Source organism: Nannobrachium achirus (genome assembly GCF_963921795.1).
Source record: "Nannobrachium achirus genome assembly, chromosome: 19".
NCBI lineage: Eukaryota > Metazoa > Chordata > Actinopteri > Myctophiformes > Myctophidae > Nannobrachium > Nannobrachium achirus.
Window position 1 is genome coordinate 40,293,545 of NC_137826.1, and position 21,367 is coordinate 40,314,911.

The 21,367-nt window shown below is 47.7% G+C and overlaps 1 protein-coding gene across 1 annotated transcript in view; it reads left to right on the forward strand.

The window, feature by feature from the left end:
- The window catches only part of mntb (MAX network transcriptional repressor b), a gene marked incomplete at both ends in the record, with an annotated part of 36,599 nt that overhangs the window by 4,199 nt on the left and 11,033 nt on the right, over positions 1 to 21,367 (forward strand). The window contains 5 exons of the mRNA XM_080749463.1: positions 9,317 to 9,546; positions 9,665 to 9,862; positions 10,925 to 11,157; positions 11,545 to 11,586; positions 14,838 to 14,949. Coding sequence (XP_080605589.1) covers positions 9,317 to 9,546; positions 9,665 to 9,862; positions 10,925 to 11,157; positions 11,545 to 11,586; positions 14,838 to 14,949 — 815 coding nt within the window. The remainder of the gene's footprint in view (positions 1 to 9,316; positions 9,547 to 9,664; positions 9,863 to 10,924; positions 11,158 to 11,544; positions 11,587 to 14,837; positions 14,950 to 21,367) is intronic.

The window sequence follows — 21,367 nt, forward strand, 5'->3', positions numbered from 1 at the left end:
CACCTCGCGGTGTGACGTGTTGAGAGCTTGTGGATCTGATATTTTCTTGATTTCTTTGGTTGTGTAACGAAAAAAGTGGTTAATCGATTTGTTGATATCTATGTATATACAATATATTAAAAAAACTTGATTATTAGCTTAATCGAAAAAGTAATTGATAGAATAATCCCTAGAAAATAATCAATATCTGCAGCCCTAATTGAATATATTTATGGAATTATGTGTTTACACTTTAGGAACCAGTGTGAAATGTTGACTTGGGGGGAATCGTCTATTTTCATATAGCCGAATATATAGGGCTGAAGTGATTTATTCTAATTTTAGTCTAGTCTAGTGGAGACTATTCTTCTTGGCAAAAAACATCACAATACAAATCATAAAATGCATTACAGTATTATTTCATAGCCTTGGGCCTATTGCACCTCCCAAGGTTCCCACGATGGACTCTGCATGGCATGGGTGTCCTCTTCCCTGAGCCGGGCCTAAGCCTGTCCGCATAACCTGTATTCAAAACGTACTTGAGATAGATGGTTAATGCATGTTTTCTTCTAATCAAAATCTACAAAGTAACTAGAAACTCAAGATATCAAATCATTGTAGTGGAGTAAAAATTACAATATTTGTCTGTGAGGTGTGGAGTGGAGACTGGACAAATGGTATTGAAGTAAAATACAAACAAAATAAAAAGACCTCAAAACTGTACTTAAATACAGCACTTGAGTTACTTTCCACCCTGCCAGTGAGCGTGTCTCTCTGTACACACGCTGTACAGTGACGCGCTGTGTATGTTGCCGTGGCGCCAAGTCTAGCTGACGCAGCCGAGTGGCTCCCTGACAACCGGCCCGCCCATTCAGCCCAGCAGCCAATCACAGGCCGGGGCTGCAGGCACGCATGTCGACTGAATGGTCCTGGACAGCAGGAAGGGCTCCTCTGGTTAAAGAGGCCAGGCAGACATGTTCTCTCCTCCGCTCCTGTCTGAGTCTGCTGTCTGCATGACAGCTCCGCATGCGTGCCTTGCATAGTGCACCCTCTGAATGTGTGTGTGCGTGTAGTACGCGTGTGTGTATTAAATGTACATAAATTGTTTGTGGGTGTGGAAGGGGAGCTTACAGTTTTAGCCCATTAAGACCTGAGGCCGAATCTACAATTGCCTTCGAAACGAGTAGTTCTCACACACAGATTTTTCAAATAATTGTTCCAAAATTGCAGCTGTACAAGATCTATAGCTGCTATTTTTGAATAGCCAATGCAAAAATGTAAAATATAGAATTAGCTTTTGTTTGGCATTGCATGATTTTTTTAACCATGAGTTGTCCCTATACAGGTGTAGATAGATTAGAAGAAATATGTTAAATATAATAATATAAGGATGGTGGCTGGACCGCGGATCCTCTATAATAGATAACGGTAGGTTCCGTACGGAACCATTGTTTACTTAGATATGGAAGGATGACCTCCCACTTGGGTAATGACGCCCCCTGGCGATCATTCAGAGAAACTACTTCAGCTCCCGTAGGTAGGAAGGGCCTGTCACTCAAACCGGAGTGACCCGCCTCCAGGCTATATAAGCCCCCGGAGGCGGAAGTAACATCCTCTTAATACCACTCTCTGCCACATTCAGTGAAACAGAGGGGCATTACGTGGGAGGTCATCCTTCCATATCTAAGTAAACAATGGTTCCGTACGGAACCTACCGTTTACTGTCAATATTCCAGGATGACCTCCCACTTGGGATTCTTAAACTCCCCTCTAAGCCACAACCTACTCTCATACCCCCACACACCCCTCATACGGGTGAGCACAGCCCAAACGGGCGTGACCCATCACCCAGAAGGTCCCAGGCCCACCGGACCTGGGTGTGAAGGCATGAGAAAATAAAGAGAGACCCTGACAGACCGAAGTCCGCCTCATTCAACTAAATGAAAGGACAAGTCCGCCTTATAAGTAAGACACACTATATAAGGAAAACACAGGGTCCCCCCAAAATACCCCAGGTGGCTACATGCCCACCTGTGGGAGGGGAAGATCCGACTCCTCTATGACGTAGAGGAGGCAACTGCACCCAGAACCGAATGCGCTAGCGAAGAGGATTCGATATCCAGGTGATAGTAGGCTGCAAAGGTAGAAGGCGAAGACCAATTCGCCGAAACACAAATCTCCTGAACGGAGACTCCCTTTGCCAGTGCCCACGAAGTAGCCACACCCCTAGTGCTATGGGCTTTAAGTGCCGCCGGCACTTCCACACCCGCACTAGAGTAAGCCAGCCTAATAGCATCCACAATCCACCTCGAAAGAGTGGGTCTAGACACCGGCTTTCTGACAAGAACATTGCCCATTTCTACAAAGAGCTGAGAAGAAGCTCTAGAACCAGCAGTCCTGTCACAGTAGGCCTTCAATGCCCTGACAGGACAAAGGCAATTCAGCCGTTCATCCTCCACCGAGACAAACGGAGGAGGATGAAAAGCCAGAAGAACAACAGGCTCCTTAGGAACCACCATGTTCTTAGGAACAAACTTAAGATGAGGCTTGAGCAACACCTTGAGATCATTGTTCATAAACTGCATGCACTCCGCAGACACCGAGAGAGCTTGCAGGTCACCAACTCTTTTAGCCGTGGCCAAAGCCAGCAAAAGAGCCGTCTTGAAACTCAAAAGTTTCAAAGGCATCCCTACAAGCGGCTCAAAGGGAGCCCGACATAGGCCCCCTAGAACCACCTGCAGATCCCAAACTGGGAACAAAGACCTAGTCACCGGCCTCAAACGTTCAACTCCTTGCATGAACTTGATGACCTCCGGGACTTTAGAAGGTGCCTTGCCCGCCACCCCCAGGTGACAGGCATTAATAGCCGCCAAATACCCCCTAAGGGTAGAAAATGCTAGACCACTTCTCAAGCGGTTCTGCATAAATTCCAGAATTTCCTGGGCTGACGCCACATGAGCCACCACAGGTGGAACCCGCGACTCACACCAGTCCTCAAAGGCATTCCACCTTCCATCATAAGACGCCCTCGTAGAGGGCGCCTTAGCACTCTGAATGGTATCAACCACTTCAGAAGAAAAACCGGCTGCCAGCAGGTTTAACCTTTCACGTGCCAAACCCACAGGTCTAGGACCTGCAGGTCTTGGTGGAAGATCTCCCCCCTGGCCTGACTCAACAGGTCCCTGCACTGAGGCAGCTGCCAACCCGGTTCGCAAAGGAGAGGGGCGATCGCCGATCTCCACGTGCCCTTGTAGGGAGCCACCAGGAGCATCTCCAGACCGAACCTCCTGACTCTCTCCAGAGTGGGTCGGATTAAGTCGAAGGGGGGAAACGCGTACAGTAGACATCTCGGCCACGTGTGCGCTAAGGCGTCCAACTCCAAGGGGGGACTGCCCTTCACCGCGAAGAACAACGGACACTTCGTATTCTCCGCTGACGCAAACAGGTCCGCCACTGGCTGACCAAACTTGCGAAAAATCTGGCTCACCACCCTGGGGTGGAGAGACCAATCCTCGTAGCGAGGACCTCCCCTGGACAGGAGATCTGCTCCGCTGTTGAGGAGACCTGGGACGTGTGAGGCCCTGATCGACTTGAGGCGCGACAAGCACCAAACCGTCAATTCTCGAGCCAGACGGTCCAGTGGCAACGACGACAGGCCCCCCTGTTTGTTGACATAAAACATGGCCGTCGTATTGTCTGTCCTGACCAGGACGTGACAATGCAAAATCCAAGGCTCGAAATGCTTGAGCGCCAGGAGTATAGCCATCAACTCCAAATAGTTGATGTGACGACCCCTCATCTCCAGAGGCCAAAGCCCCTGCGCTGTGCGCCCCTCGAAAGTGGCTCCCCATCCACTGAGACTGGCGTCTGTCGTGATCGACTTGTGGGAAACCACCTCGCCAATCGAGACTCCGCTGGTGAGGAACCCCTCCACCAGCCACGGAGACAGGGCGATCGCGCAGGAAGGGGAAACCGTAACCTTCTTGTACTTCAAGGAGGGCGGGATCCCGAGGGATAACATCCATCTTTGAAAAGGTCTCATATGAAACCTGCCCAAACGCAACAGATGTACTGCGGAAGCCATCATTCCCGTCAGTACCATGCAACTCCTGTAAGTGACCTCCTGGCCCACTTGAAAGGAGTCGAGACATTCCCGAAACCTGTCCACCCTCTCCTCTGAGAGACGGGCCGACATGTCGGATGAGTCCAGAAGGACCCCAATGAATGTAAGACGACTTGCTGGAGTCAGCATGCTCTTGCCGTGGTTGACTATGAAACCTAAGGCCTTCAGGTGAGCCAAAACCACTTGTGTGTGACGCGCCACTTCGTGGGCGGAGCTCGCTGAAATCATCCAATCGTCGATGTACGTCGCCAACCTGACGCCCTGCTGTCTCAGCGGGGCGATGGCTGCTTCGGTCACTTTCACGAAAACCCTCGGGCTCAGTGACAGACCGAAAGGGAGTACTGTATACTCGTACAGGCGACCCTCGAAGGCGAACCGAAGGAATTTCCTGTGTGGGGGATAAATCTGGACGTGCTGATAAGCATCCTTCAGATCCACTGAACAGTGGAAATCCCCTTGCCTGACCGACCGTAACATGGTGGGTACTGTTAGCATCCTGAAAACGTATTTCTTCAGGTACACGTTTAGTGCCTTTAGGTCCAGGATGGGACGTAGCCCCCCCCCCTTTTTGGGCACCAGGAAATAACGGCTCCAAAATCCCATGCGGGATTGGGTCCTGTCCAGCTCCACTATAGCACCCTTGCTTAGCAATGAGCTGATCTCTTCTCTCAAAAGACTTGCTTTTAAACCACGTGCTCTGGTATGAATAACCCTGCTCGAAAGCGGGGGTATATCTGCGAACTGTAACCTGTAACCCCTGGTTATCGTTCGAAATACCCAATGGCTCGGGTTGCATAACTTCCACTGGCGCGCACAGCGTGCTAGCGTGTTTTGAGCGAGAGAAACCCCACCACTGTGCTTCCGTGACGGCGGAGCTTTTTGGCGGCCGGACCGGAAGTGGGGAACCTGTGTATCCGTATCCGGAACGACCGGATGCGGAGCGCAAGGGTTCAATAGGCCGCATGGCGGAAACACCTTCTGGTTGTACCGCTTGACTAGCGGAGCTATTTTGCGGCGGGACCGGAAGTGGGGAACCTGCGTATCCGTATCCGGGACACCCGGATGCGGAGCGCAGGGGTTCAATAGGCCGCAAGGTGGGAACACCTTCCGATTGTACCGCTTGACTAGCGGAGCTCTTTTGCGGCCGGACCGGAAGCGGGGAGCTAGCGAATCCGTATCCGGTGAAACCGGAAGCGTTCGGTTTTGGCTCGATAGAGCGACAGGAAGAGCAAAGCGATTCGACTGATAAACAGACTCGCCCACAACTAAAGCATTCTCCCCTGACAGGAGAGGAACTTTTACGTTTAATACCTGCTCTAAGGCCTTTATGCTTGTCCCTTGACCCGGGCTCATAGTAGGCCGACAGAATTTCCGACTCAAGGTTAAATTCATAGCATCGCTCACGCGAGGGAAAATCCACTCGCGCGCATGAGGAACCATATAATTGTTTGACGTTAACATTACTGGTTGCTGATAAAACCTCTGACTGATTAAAGAGTCCTGACGGGACTCCATCATTCTTACAGGAGGCATGCATAAAGGATTCATATTGTCGACGCGAGGGATATCCCACTCGCGCGCTTGAGGAACCACATAATTGTTTGACATTAACATTACTGGTTTCTGATAAAACCTGTGATTGATTATCGAGTCCTGACAGGACTTCATCATTACTACAGGAGGCATGCACGATGGGGTCGTCTGTGCTAGTGCGAGAGAGTTGGACAGAGACAGACTTTGTTCTTTCAACATGTTTATTGTCGACACAGGAGGCATCAAAATTAACATTTTCATTTCCCCGACACGGGGTACCGAAAAACGCCCTCGTTTGGGGGGAGGGGGACCGAGAGACACCTCGGACCCCCGCCCCAGCACAATTCCCCTCTTCAGAGTGTCATTTGCGCTGTCCCCTACCGCGGCCACCGCGGTATGAAGACTGCTGCCTGCCATCCTTGGACGGGCGGCGCGGCTGAGCGCGCTCGGGAACCACAGCCTTGCTGCGGGGCCTGTCAGGCGCCCTGGCTGCAGAGGCTCCCCTGGAGGAAGACGAGTGCTTCTTAAAAGAAGCAGAGCGGCCCCTTTCCTTGGCGCGGGAGGAGCGGGACGTCCTCCTAGCTTGCTGCGGTTCATCCTGTGGCACTGTGGTGGACTCGACGATGTCCTTAGCCGCCTTGAAGAAGGTAACTCTACCCTGCAGCAGCTCCAAGCCCCCACCCATGAGGGTGGTGGGACTGTTCTCCATGTTTATGAGAGACTTGTACATCTCCCCGCGAGGACCTAGAGGCTTCTCGCCCACGTCCCTCTTAGGCTCGAGGTCGACATAGTCGAGCCAGCGGGCTCTCTCAGACTGGAGGTTGTAGTCCATGGACCTGCCCATCCACTTAACCGCATGCCAATTGACCTTCAGCATGATGTCAAATAGAGTGTTCAGTTCAGCTGTGTGCTCCCCCGTGGGCAGACCTTTGACCAGGTCCTTGGTGGAAGCGAGCAAGAGCTGGATCAGATTTAGGTCCTTAGCGGCCAGAGCAGCGGACCGGTAGGCGTTACGAGCCCTGTCCGACTGTAGCTTGTCCTCCAGGACAGTGAACCCCGGCGGGTTGGTGCCGACGGGGCCAACAAACGGCCCGTTCTTAGCCGTGCCTACATCTTTGTACTGGGGTCTGACAGAACTCAGAAAAGATTGTGCCAACAGGTGGTCCAGGTTAGGGCAGGTGGACATGCCTGCCTCCGCACCGCCCACCAAATCCAACACAGAAAAAGGCAGCTTCCTGGGGTCTTTATGTGTCTTCCATGAGGAATGGAGGGCCTTGGTGAAACCTTTCACCAGCGGCAGCCTGGAGAGGACATACGGGGCGGGAACCGAAGGCTCCTGCCCGGGCATTTCATCATCATCCTCGGCCTCTTCAGAGGGGAGAGGAGGTGGCAACTCCTCTCCAACTCTGGCCAGAGCTCTCATGTAGACTGTGAGATGATCCAGCATTTCTGCTGCAGAATCGACGTCCTCTGCTCCCGCTTCACTCGCTTGACTGGCGGGTGGAGGGGCAGTGGTGCCTGAGGAGGCCTGGGAGCTCCCTGCGGCGTCCAGTTGACGTGCTGGAGCCGCAGGGGCATTACCTTTCACAGTGACCGTGAGTCGAGAACCCTCGTCATCGACGGAGTCCTCCTCCTCCTCGGCCGTGTATCCAGAGTATTCAGAACCAGAACCCTCGCTCTGACAGGAGCTCAGGTCCGACTCTCGCCTGAAGGTCTGGACTGTTTTGGTGATGCTCACGTCGAGGGGGACGTCCCCGACGGTCACATCCAAGCGTTTCTTTTTGGGCACCGCGCCCGAAGGGGAAAAGGCTACCGGAGATTTCGTCTGGATGTTAGCCTTCTTGGTCGCCTTCTTAGCGGCGACTTCACCAGACCCGCCAGCTCCAGTGACAGTGGAGCTAGCTGCGGTCGGTTGCGCGGCAGGCGGTGTCTCATGTAGCACGGCGCCATCTTGACTTGGAATGGCGCGCTGGTTGCCAAGCGGATCTCCGGAAGGCAGCGCCGCACCTTGACCAACGGTGCGGTCCGCCTGGGGAAGGAAAGACTGGGCTGTGGGGTTGAGAGCAGTGGACCCACCTGGTGGAGCGCAGGCCCCGAGGCCTGCCCTGGCTAGGTAGAACCGGTGTATCAGTACATCGCGGTCGTAGGCCACGCAGCAGTCACAGAAAGGTCCTGCTCTCCCCTGAGGACTCAGTGCAGAGAAGGCGTGTGCAACGCCCATGCAGCCGACACAGAGATGGTGAAGATCCTGTCCGTCGATGAGTCCTGGACAGCCTGGACATTGCCTCGGCAGGAAGGCCAGAGGATCCATGGCGAAGCACTGTAGATAGAGTTAACCAGAAGCAGACGAGCTAACAAGCTAACGGCTAAGGCTAGGCCACGCTTGATTCGGGCAGGGCCTGAACAAGCGGTAAGCAGTGTAGCTAACGTTAACAATAGCAGACGAGCTAACAAGCTAACGGCTAATGCTATGCCACGCTTGCTTCGGCGGAGGCCTGAACAAGCAGTAATAATCCTTTGTTATAAAAGGAAATAACCGTCGATTTAGGACGGAACAAGAATAAGTATTCTTAAGTACGGGTTAATTCAACACTCGCCAGTGGGCGACTCCAATGCCACCGCTTTAGGCTAATGCGCGAAGAATAATAATACAAGGCTGAGTTTCAACTTATCTGAATGTGATATCGCAGAGAGTGAAAAGAGGATGTTACTTCCGCCTCCGGGGGCTTATATAGCCTGGAGGCGGGTCACTCCGGTTTGAGTGACAGGCCCTTCCTACCTACGTTAGTACGGGAGCTGAAGTAGTTTCTCTGAATGATCGCCAGGGGGCGTCATTACCCAAGTGGGAGGTCATCCTGGAATATTGACAGTAAACATGTTTTACCACACATCTCATAGCTGTATTCTTGAAGCCTGTCACGCACGTAAAGATATTACATGCTGACTTTGAGCAGAACAAATACAAGTGCAAACACAGAGTCATTGTTTGAGTAGACAAATTCATTCTATCATATTCATATTGCAACTCGATATGGCAAAAGCAGCTAGCAATAACACAGAAATATAAAGTGAGCCTGAGCCATATGCTAGTCTTTCACTTTGCCATTATTCTGTTGAAATAAACTCACCTGCTGGAAGACGGGTGCCTGGCATGAAAAATGTATCGGATGTAACACATGCCGACATGCATCAACGTAGGCAATGGACACTTGAAACTGGCCATTAAAAACGTATATTTTAAAGAGTTTTAAACGGGCTAGATTATATGATTGCTATACTTTGCACATTGTATACTCTGGGCTCTGGCTCAATAAACAGACTGGGATGCTAGGTATGTATTTACTGTATATTAAGTGCTGGTCACAATGTGTTCTAGTGGATCCAGTTTAGTTATTATTTACTCACAAACTCTTGTTAATACTTTTAATTGGTTCAGTATTTATAAAACTCACAGACACGACTTTTACATGACCTATTTTAAAATAGAGTAGACGTGTTATGAGTGTCTAGATCTGCTTGTACCATGAAGTAGGGCAAGGGCATTAATTCACGAAAAAACATAAGAAGTTGAAACATGGGAGATAAAAGCTTTCTGCTCAACAGAGGCGATATCTTCCTTGTCTCTTGTTCTGGCTCTCTTCTACACCCCTCTGACCCTCCTCATCCCATGACTCCTCACAGAGGAGGAGCAGCGCAGGGAGAAGGAGCTCCTCAGCCGTGAGGAGTCCCGGCGCATGGAGGTGGCGGCCACCCTATCGTCCCAGCCAATCAGAGCCAACCACGTGGTCTGGGGCGATGGCCATCACCGGCAACAACAGCCGCCACTACCGCAGCAACAACAACAGCCACGGCACCCCTCCCCCGCGCCTCCTGTCCCACCTCCACCTCCGCCATCCCTCCCGCCTGCCCAGGTAGGGATGCAAGTTATTAGACGATTATGTAATAATTGTGACAGGCCTAACTTTCACTAGCCAAAATGTTTTGGTGATTAGTGGTTTATAAATGAATTGTTAATGTCCCTATTCCCAGGTGCCCATCACAGTCATCCCCATGGTTCCTGTGGTCACGGCGTCTCCCTCGGTCCCTCCCCTCCCGGTCACCGGTGCAACCATGGCTGTTGCCACGGCGATCCACAGCTCCGCCCCGCCCATCAAGAACGGCCACGCCCCCTCCTCCTCCCCGCCCCAGCAGCAACCTGCTCCCCGCCACCTACTGTGCGCTCCCCAGGTGAATGGTGGAAAAAGTGCTCAAATGTTTTACTGAAGTAAGAGTATCAATACCACCATGTAGAAATACTCTTATTAGGCTGCACCCACACCAAAGTACCTATGAGAGTGGATTCCCCATTCCGCCAATGCTTTTCAATGAGAATGGAGCGGTTTCTTGCCAGCAGAGGATTTCTGCAAAAAACGCTCCATGGCGGAACGGGGAACACACTCTCATAGGTACTTTGGTGTGGGTGCAGCCTTACAGGTGAAAGTCCGGGATTCAAAATGTACTTGAGTAAAAGTACAAAAGTATTGGCATCGGAATGGCATCGGAAGGTACCGAAGGTAAGAGTACTCATTATCCCATTTCAAGTTTCAAATGTGTAACACTCTTTTGAAAATGGCAGCTCTACAAGCTCACAATGCTTGTAATAACAATCTAAATCTACATAGTAACTACCGGTAGTTACTAAAAGTTTTCAAATAATTGTTGTGGAGTAAAAGTACAATATTTGCCTCTGAGATGTAGTCAAGTAGAAGTAAAAAGTACTGATAATGGAAATATTCCAGTAAAGTAAAAATTCCTCAAAACAGTACTTAACACTTATGTAGCCATGATTTTTTCTCTTCAATGTCCTACGTTGCCATGGTTACCATAGACTTCCATGTAATTGCGCAATTGTGTAAAAAGTGCACGCCCATGCCTAGATGATGCACCACGTGTGTGCGCACTGTTCACAGCTTTCAAACAAAAAAATCCGCTTGGAAATCCGTTCAGGCTTTCATGATTTATCAGCCATTATGTTTTCTTCAGATGTAAACAAACATGGCTGCCATGTTTGAAAGAATGGGTTGGTATGGGGGTTAAACATGCAATTTCGCGATCGCGATCATGCCTAATACATTTCTGGAGGTCCAAATTTTTTTTTTTTTTTTTTTTTTTTTTTTTTTCAAAAACGGCCCAAACTCGGGAAACTCGGGGTTGGCACAGCGGTAGTACCAATACAAACTCGGGAAACTCGGGGTTGGCACCAGATGTGTTAAATAAATGTTCTTAGTTACTTAACACCGCTGTCCTCAGGTGAAGATGGAGCCCGTCTCGCCGCCGCTGAGCGGCGGGGTGAAGCCCGTGCAGCCCATGCAGCCTCAGGTCCAGATCCCCTACGCCTCGCCCATCGCCGCCGCCGCGCCGGGCTCCCATCATGCACTGCTCCCCCAGCAAGCCCCGCCCAATGCCTCGCCTCAGCAGCAACGAACCAACGGGCTGACGGTGGACGACATGAGGTCTCTAGACGGGAAGAGGCGACCTGGAGGGTCAGTGTGTGTGTGTGTGTGTGAGAGTGTGTGTTCCTGACAAATGTTGGATATAAAACCAGTTGATTTGGTTCTGTGAAATGGGCACAACATTGGTGTCTTATCTGTCCACAATTAGATTTGACTAATGTTTCATGGGTGGGTTTAGTGTCGGGGGATATGGAATGAATGTACAGTTTGTGCAATGTCACCCCCCAAAAAATGGTATGTAAAAAGTCATTTTGTCTTTTGTATCTGACGTGTGTGTGTGTGTGTGTGTGTGTGTGTGTGTGTGTGTGTGTGTGTGTGTGTGTGTGTGTGTGTGTGTGTGTGTGTGTGTGTGTGTGTGTGTGTGTGTGTGTGTGTGTGTGTGTGTGTGTGTGTGTGTGTGTGTGTGTGTGTGCACAGAGCTGGTACCAGAGAGGTTCACAACAAGCTGGAGAAGAACAGGTGAGTCACAGCGTGACACCAGTGCATTTCTGCTGACTCATGGCCAAACATAAAGCAAATTATCAGGTTATTTATTAAACTTTTTATTTAACCGGGCAAAGACTTATAAACCTATTCTTCAAGGGAAACCTAACCAAGAGGGCTACATAAAAACGGATACTTTTAAGTTTCATACAAACAAACAAAAACATACACGCTTATCGAGAATTTGAAAAGGCAGTTTTTGGATTGTATAAATAACAAATTCCATCTCTTACGGCTACATGTGTCAATTAACTTCTAAGCGGTTATTTCATTGACATTTTCTATTTAATAAATAATCGAGAAGCGTGTTTTTTCAGCAAATCAACGTGAATTATAATTGATATTTATTTTGGACAGACTCAATAGAATAGCAGATGTGGTAAATGGTTAATCCTAAGCTGAAGCGTCTAACTGAAACACTCATTTTACCTACAATGTTGTTGCACAAAATTAGCAGAAGGCAATCGATTCTTTTTTATTTTTATTTGAATTGATTGTTTTTTTTAGTTACTGGTATAGTTACTGGTATAGAAACCATTTCTAATACTTCCTGTTCTAATTCCTTTTTGGTTAGATTTCATATGAATATGACGCCTTTAATGGGTATTCCTATGTACTGTTTCACAAGAGATGGTCAATTGGCTTTTGTTTGGTGGATAAGACGTTGACAACCCGTGTCCAGCGACCACAAACAGTAGGCATAGGCACTCATGCTCAAGAAGTCGCCATAATCTTGCAATGGCAAGAAGGTCGTCGGCACAAGGTATATCATAGCTCTAAATGCGGGATTATTATTTCTCAAGTAGAAGGCTAAGTTCACCTGGAGGCCACTTGGGATCAGAAGATATCTCGGCTTCACCTGGGTCAGTGTCTAAGTGTCCTTGAGCAAAACACTTGACCCCTAACTGCCCCGATAAGCAGGTGATTCCTCTGCCGGTATATGGGAATGTGTGTGTGGAGTGGGCGAATGTAATGTACTTTATAAAGCGCTTTGGATAAAGGCACTATAGCAGTAAATATTGGGAGTAAACTCACTAGCTTTGGAAAACAGCATGAGTTTAGTTTTGTCTATATTTATACCAAGTTAAGTTGCTGCAGGGCAGGCAGGACTGAACAACATCAGTTGCAGACTGGAATGTCAAAGGCCTGTACAAAAAAATACGTTTTTTTCCCCCTAAGGGTGTTGACATAAATGGACAATAGAAATTGAAATGGTCAATTAATAGTAGCTCTATGTGACACAGGGAAAGCATTGTCAACTTGCACACATAATTAGGTATTCAGGACACAAGGATTCTAAAGAAAACCAACAGAAATAAATTGCCTATTGAAACAGTTAAGCATGGCTGACTTATGAGTCAGAGTGCAGGAATCTCTAACAATGTAAGTAGGATGGAAGTTTCACTAGACCAGAGCGCACATAGCCAGAAGAGGATTTGATAACTTTCCAGAACTTCTTAGGATAGTTTAGGTTTCTGTGGTTTCAGAGGTAAAATTCAGATTTTGCCCAGGTACAGAGCTGTTTAAAACTGAGCTCTTGCCCTGGCCCAGGTGACATCCCTTTCTATTAGCGCCACCTTCAGGCTGATTTTTAAAACACATTTTTGGACACTGCTCCTACAGTTTTTGCCCTAAAATCACGAATATCACTATACAGCATGTCTACACTCATGTCATCAACATGGATCAGGAAGATGTTGGAAAAACACATTTTTGCCCTATTTGTGGAGATAAGCCACCTACGGTCGCTTATCTCCCGATTAGGGAGTCTTACTGGTCATTTAATTACAAGGTCAATGAGAGAATTATCTTAAGCATAACTTTGTATACGAACATATAAACACGTTTTCTTCAAAACATGCAGTACATATGGTGAATTAAGTGCGTTGAGCACAACCGGCGGAGAGATCTGCTCCCCAAGTACACATCCAGACGGAGGTCCCATAATGAAAACACAAGAGTTTAGTTTATTTGTACAGTTCAGTGTGTGTGTGTGTGTGTGTGTGTGTGTGTGTGTGTGTGTGTGTGTGTGTGTGTGTGTGTGTGTGTGTGTGTGTGTGTGTGTGTGTGTGTGTGTGTGTGTGTGTGTGTGTGTGTGAGAGAGAGAGCAAGTGAGCTTCCACTGGAGAGGGAAGAGGAACGGCACCTGGGACAGAGGCACACTTAACAGCAGGACAGCAGGCACACGTGGGGAGAGCTAGCAAGGTAGCAGGCTGGCAGGTGGAGAGAGGAGACGCACCTGTCGGCAACAACAGCAGCAAAGCAACAGGCAGGCAGGGAGCACAGCAGGGACAGAGACAACAGAGCCAGCAGCAGAAGGGATGTGGGGGTGGGGGGGTAGGCAGCACGACAGGTAACAAGTAAGGAAGTCCACAGTGGAGGACTGCAGGATAAAATACAAGATCCTGATGGGTTTCAGTGTTGTTTTTGACAGCAAATTTTGATTTAGTTTTAGTCATAGTCTTTTGAATAAAATGTTACTTAGTTATAGTCATAATTTAGTCACGTGAAAAGTTTTGGTTTTAGTCATAATTTAGTCACCTGAAAAGTTTTTGTTTTAGTCTAGTTTTAGTTGACTGAATATCATAAGATTTTAGGCGACTAAATCTACAGTTGATTTAGTCAACTAAAATGTATTTTGGCAGGCCTTGATGGCATCGCAATGACTTTACACTTGGTTGCGTGCTGAAAATAGCCGATCTACAAGCTCACAACGCGTCGCAGCAGGAGAGCAACCAAACATAAAATGACTCTCTTCTCCACCAGTCCCTCCCCAACATTTTAGTCTAGTTTTTATTTTGTTGACGAAATTGTCAATATATTTAGTCTTAGTTTTAGTCATCACAGCTTAGTTTTTATTTCGTTTTTATTTAGTTTTCATCTTTGAAAAAAAACACGGTCGCCAAAAATTGTCGTCAAAATCAACACTGCTGGGTTTTTGTTGTTTAAATTAAATCCATTTATTTGGTTTATTTCAGTGTAGATTTGAGCTTGAAAATGTTTTGGTTCAAACCAAAGCACAGTAAAAAAAAAAGAAGGAAGGAAGGAAAACAAGGAAAGGAAAGGAAAACATTGATTTTCATGAAACAAACATGGAGACGTGTGCTGCCATCTTGCCATCAGTTCATTGCATCCTGTTGATAGCCACAGTAACCAGAAGCTCACCCAGACTCCAGTGACTGTCTCTCTCCTTATCCAATTATTTCTGTGTCTTTTCCATTCTCCAGACGAGCACACCTGAAGGAGTGTTTTGAGACCCTGAAGAAGAACGTTCCAAATGTGGACGAGAAGAAGACGTCCAACTTGAGCGTTCTCCGCAGCGCCTTGCGTTACATACAGGTACGCAAAAAACTGCTCCAACCCCAGAATTACTATTTTGAATTGACCAAATTCTACAAAGTGTGACTATATGGCCTGTAGTCTCAATGTTCAGTTGTTTGTCGTTTTATTCTCTATTGGCGGGTGAGCGGATTAGCGACAGTGTAACCTTCTGGGATATCTTTCTTAATTGCTTCAGTGAGGTTGAAACGAGAGCTGTCACCAACCTCTTGAAATTCTTTATAGACTAAAGTTCGGTGTGTCTGTCCTTAAACGTTGGGTTGGGTGCTTTGCTAAATGTTTTGTGTTGGCACTGCCCTCTAGCATTGTTTCTACCATATATGGACTTGCTAGTAACGTGAAACATTTCCAAAACGACACTCCTTCTCTCCTTCTCATTTCTTTTTTCAATCATAACCGGTTGCAGAGTCTCTTGCAGTATTCAAGCAACACTTTGACAAGTCCTGCAAAAAGTGAAGTGTAGGAAGCTGTTGGTCAGTGGTGTGTGTGTGTGTGTGTGTGTGTGTGTGTGTGTGTGTGTGTGTGTGTGTGTGTGTGTGTGTGTGTGTGTGTGTGTGTGTGTGTGTTGCATAGTATACAGCACATGTCACTGTAGAACCTTATTTATAGTACGTACTTATAAACAAGTTGTCAAATCATCATATTGAAATGCAGAAAGGTTTGAGTTGGGCACAGCCCTACGCAAGTTTCTTAGAAGTTTTTCTCAACCTGTGATGCTGCATTCACACTTTTTAGTGGAAACAAAGCAATAAGCAAGTTATTTTCAAGAGAACACTTGTTGCAGTGTGACAGGTGTGACAGTGACACGCTAAAAACGTGGCACTGGCTTAAACTTTTTTCAGTGCTCCAGTGACGCAGTGAGAAGTGTCATTCAATCACATGTTTTTGTTTCACCATGTCCACTCTCTTGCTCCCTCCACAATTCCTGCTCCATTACATAAATAGAAGAAAAAGTAATTCCTGCCCGTGCTATTTAACCCTACCGTTACGTAAATGCCCTGTGCTATTTAACCCCACCCTTTTCATTTACGTAGTGTGGCCTGAGTAACGGTGACTAGGCAGCAACATAGTTGGCTACGCTTGGACGTTTTGTGTCGCTTTTGTCACCACTAGTGTGAGTCGTTGTCATTTCTTTTACGATCTTCAGCACTTCAATGCACTTTGAACTTGTCAAGTAATGAGACAATGCACACAAAAGACAGGAGGGTGCACCGGAACCTGATGCCAAGAGCGGTTATTTTCTTAGAACTTACTTGCTCAATGTGCATTTACTCTGCATGGCTTGCAAAATGATTTAATTTGAAAAGTTAACACTTTTCATTGAATAAATACGTTAACATATTACTGTCATCAAGGAACCATCCGGTGGGAACGGAAGGTAGTTCTTCTGGGATTTACCAACAGTGTGGGGAGTTGGCTGAAAACATGGCCAGTCTCGTCATTAGACAGCCATTTCTATGAACAGTCAACGGCAGTTGTTCTGCTCTGTGTTTTGGTTCCTTTGTGCCCTGGATGAGCTCCAGTGTTTCCTCGGTTGTGAATGTGTTTAATCACACTGGACCGGTGCCTGTTGGGCAGAATGGTCACCATTGACGTCCGGTTGTACCTGTTGTCAAAGTACATGTTGTATCTGTCTGTCTGTCTGTCTGTCTGTCTGTCTGTCTGTCTGTCTGTCTGTCTGTCTGTCTGTGTCCCTTTCCTGCCCACACAGTATGGAGATATCTTATCTCTGTCTGTCTGGCTCTCTCTTTTATGCCCATATATGGTGTTCCGTGTCAGCCATGCCCAAATATGGAATCGTTCCCAAGTAGACCAGTGCCCAACGGGCTTGATATATATGATATGTATTTTTGGACAATCCCCAGTCCGACTAATGTCGCACTCGGGTGCATCTCTCCCATGGGTCCTCGGCAATACGCATCCCAAGTTGATTGGTCGGGCGGTTCTCGAGATAAGTGGGGGGACACCCTCTTTCACTCACTCACTCACTCACACACACACACCCAAACATGCGCGCAGAGATTTCATGCATTTATAAAAGGATATTTTCACTGTCGGCAGATCTACAATGGTAGATCTGCTATTTTCACTACTTGTGTGTGTCTTTCTTGTATGATGAAGTAGAGCATTCATTTAAAAAACATAAAAAGTTGAAATATGGAGATACAAGGTTTCTTCTAATCTAGATGGCATGGCAATCATGTCAACAAAGAAATGACGAGCTGGCTATGCGGTCATCCATTTATGGGTGATTACCGATAAATATTAACATGAGCCAGAGGGCATTGTCAAACAAGACCCTGCGCGGACTCCCGTCTGCTGGTCCCTGTGTACTGCCATGGCCCTCTCTCTCTCGGTCTGCTCTGTTCTCTCTCCATCCATCCTTTCTTTCTTTCTTTCTTCCTCTCCTTCCATCTGCCTGTGCATATCTCTCTCCACAAGAAGCCACGTGAGCTGGGAGCACATGGCTAGCCCCAGTCCCATGACATCATCCTCTGTCGCCTGCCCCCGCACTGCTCTGCCCCTCCCTCTTGCAGCAGAGAAGGAGAGAGGAGGGAGAGAGAAAGGGTGTGTTGTGTGTGTGTGGGTGTGTGTGTGTGTGTGTGGGGGGGGGGGGGGGGGGGGGTATAGGAGAGGCTAGGGCTGTGATTTCTCTCAGCCTTTTTAATTTCAAGGACCCCCCCTTTGACATGTATTACACGACCGCAGACCCTCATTCATTAGATAACGATTTTGTGTCTCTGGGAAAATACTCTGTGATAAATTAACTTTTGAGAATAGAGTGTGTACATGCAAGGAGAGCGGGGAGATAAAGTGAAAGATGGGGGAGAGAGAGAGAGACACCAGGGTGTGCTGTGTTCTTATCCAGCGTGTGCCACTGGGCATGTTGTGCGGCAGACAATTTGCTTCCATACAACTGAGTATAGTCCTGTAATGAAGGCTTGTGCAAGACTTTTATCCCCCCCCCCCCCCCTTTCACTTCCCTGTCTTCTTTTTTTATCCCTCCCTGTCCTCCGTTGCCCTCCCGTCTATGGCCCTCAACACTCAGTAACCATAGCGACGGACAATGGCAGGTGGTCAACCCACCTTAGGGTGTGTGTGTGTGTGTGTGTGTGTGTGTGTGTGTGTGTGTGTGAGGGTGTGCACGCACATGCTGCAGTGCTGCACGTCAAAAAAGCCCAGATTGTATGGGTGTTGGATTTTATTTGGCGTGGGTGATGATGACGCTGGCGCAGTGTGGATGTTTCAGGGGTGTCTTTTCACACGACTCCTATTCATCTCTGAAGATGCTTTATGTGCTCATGTCCACACTTCTTACAGCGTTGGACAGGACGGACAGTGTGTAGGGACATTTGGTTCTCACACCTTTTCATGCTAGATCAAATAATAGGTACTGTAAGTGGTGTTCTATGAGTACAAGAGATAGAAGGAGTGTACGTCCCGCTTATACGCCTGAGACTATCGGCTTACTGCCAAGTTTGAGGTTCATACAAGGACGTCACTGCAATGTGCTGCTGTGATACCCCACACAGACATTAAGGAAGCTGAGAGGGAGACGGCATAGGAGAGACCGACAATAGGAAAGCTGAGAGTGAGAGAGTGTAGGAGAGACAGACAGTAGGAAAGCTAAGAGGGAGACAGTGTAGGAGAGACAGACAGTAGGAAAGCTGCGAGGGGGAAAGTATAAATGAACACTTTTACAGTGTAGATTGGGGTCCGAAAGAAGTGTAGATTGGGGTCCGAAAGATGTTTTTCTTTTTTTTTAATGGTTCTCTCTGAGTTACAGCCCGTTAAGGGTCCATTTTAGACCTCTGATGGGCCCCAGACAGCCAGACCAGACCGTTGAGAAGCGGTGTACTACTTAATGCAGTGTCTCCACCCTCTTCCAGTCTGTGGATGGATATTACCATCTGTATACCATATATTACTTTACTTACTTTACTTAATGTGTTTATACAGACAGGACAATGCATATTAATGGACATCACATATGTGTGCAATGTAAATGTACCGGATTTAGCAACGATGCTTATTTACATCCACAGTCCCCACAGAAAACATATTAAAACTAGAAGCAGTGCTCTTCCGAACACAGGTCTCCACCAGGTCAAGTATTAATTATTGTGGCCTCCTGGTGGCGCTACATGTGAAAAGGGTGCCATGTCTTCTTTGGCCTTTAACGGTGACGATCACATGACTGTTGAGATACTGCCAATTTCATTACAATTGCACGCTGTGTTCATGATTTGAGGCATTTTGTTCAAAACGGATCAATCCTGCAAAGTTTGGAGGCCAATCTTAGCCAATCAGGATGGAATATGGAAGATCAGACAGATCCATGTCGATGACATGACTGTAGAGATACTGTCTACCGACATGCGTGATTTTTGGACAACATCTGTAGGGAGTACTGTCAAAAAATGTGTTTGACAAAAAACAGCCTCATGGTGGCTCTATAAAAGGCTGATGTGAAAAATGCAGGAAAAAGGTTTTTCCTTGGCCTCTAGGGAGTGCGCTTACAAAGTTTGCAACTGATCGGTGGAGTTATAGGTAAAACCACAAATCGGCCTGTTATAGCGCCACCATGAGGCTGATTTCAAAAATCTGAAGTGGCATTTCTTCCTCGGCCTAGTGAGAACATGTGTGTGCGATTTCATGATAATTGCACTTTGCGTTTGGGATTTGAGGCATTTTGTTCAAAACGGCTCAATCCTACAAACTTTAGAAGCCAATCTTAGCCAATCAGGATGGAATATGCAAAATCGGACAGATCCGTGTCGATCACATGACTGTCGAGATGCTGCCTACCGATTTGTAGGATTTTTGGACAAAATCTCTAAGAGTAGTGTACAGAAATGTGTTTTGCAAACATCGGCCTTATGGTGGCACTAGAACAGGCCCATTTGAAAAATGTGGGGCAGAGGTTCTCCCCTCCCCAACCGGGGCGCCTGATGGAGGGGAAAGGAACTGGTTGGAATAACGTGTTCCTTCCACGTGCTACGTCCATCCCAGGGAAAAACCCCCTGTCAGGTGAAAAGAAACAACTTGGACTACCCATGCATTGAAGGAAGCATTAGGTTTGTCCGTTGTCTCCCCAGGCGCGGCAGAGGGAGAGCAGAGCCCAGGATTACATAGGCAATTGGCACTGGGTGAAAAATGGGTTACAAAATCGTGGGCTAAAAATTATAAAAAAAAAAAAAAGGAATGCGACAAAACCAAAACATATCCATGATTCAAGTCTCCATGGGGTGAGTAATCGATAGGGAGACAAAAAGTCATTTTGGGGGTGAACTATCCCTTTAAGTGCTTCAGAGAGGAGGAGGAGCGTGGGACGATGGGGGTGGGAGGGGGATGTGGCAGCGTGATCTGACGCCGTCGTCTGGCCAACCGCCCAATCGGAACGCTCCTCGTACGTAATTATCCCCGCAGGTATCAGCCAATGGGACGTCTCCTCGTGCTCGTCTCCTCCGTTCCGTCACTCCGGCAGCCGGCTCCTCGTGGATGGCGTTGCCACGGTAACGGCCATGGGGGTGGCAGCTGTTTCCGTGGTGATTTGCGGGACCGAGGGGGATTCTTAATAATTGTATTATGTGTTTTATCCAGACAAGGCTGAGAGGGAGACAGAATGAAGGAAAGCTGAGAGGGAGACTTGGTAGGGGAGACAGGCAACAGGGAAGCTGTGAAGGAATCGCTGTAGGAGAGAGACGGTAGGAAAACTGAGAGGGAATCTATGTAGGAGAAGAAAGGTGAGACAGGGTGGGAGAGAGACAGATTGTAGGAAAGCTGAGAGGGAGACAATGTACGAGAGAGACAGATTGTAGGAAAGCTGAGAGGGGAACAGTGTAGGACAGTGGTTCTCAACCTTTTCAGGCCGCAACCCCCAAAATAATTATATTTTAACTGGGGATGCCCACCCTGATGAGCACTAAGAGTTGAGGCATTACATTTTGTATAACACGGTTCTATTGTGAAAATTGCGAGGCGTTATGAGCATGTAGATCGTCTATTTTCACAATTTCTGCCTCTAATATTAGGTTGGTGCCTTGCATGGTTTCCTCCGCCATCTGTGTGTGAATGGGTGAATGTAATGAACAATCTCTGTAAAGTGCCTTGGATAAAGGCTCTGTATAAATGCACAATTTACCATTTAGAGACAGATTGTAGGAATGCTGAGAGGGAGACAGTGTAGGGGAGAAACAGGAGAAAGGCTGTGGTTGGATGTGAGTACATGCTGTTCCAGAGGTGCGTGTCTGAACCACTGTGGAGATCTTTTAACCCTTTTAGTGCCTATCCCGAACTAGTTCGGGATATTCGGGATCAAAAACAATTTTTTATTTGCTATTTGACTTACCCAGAGCTGCTTGGAGCAACGTGGGTGGTCCCGGCTCGCCCAGCGCTCACCAACGAGAGACGCTAG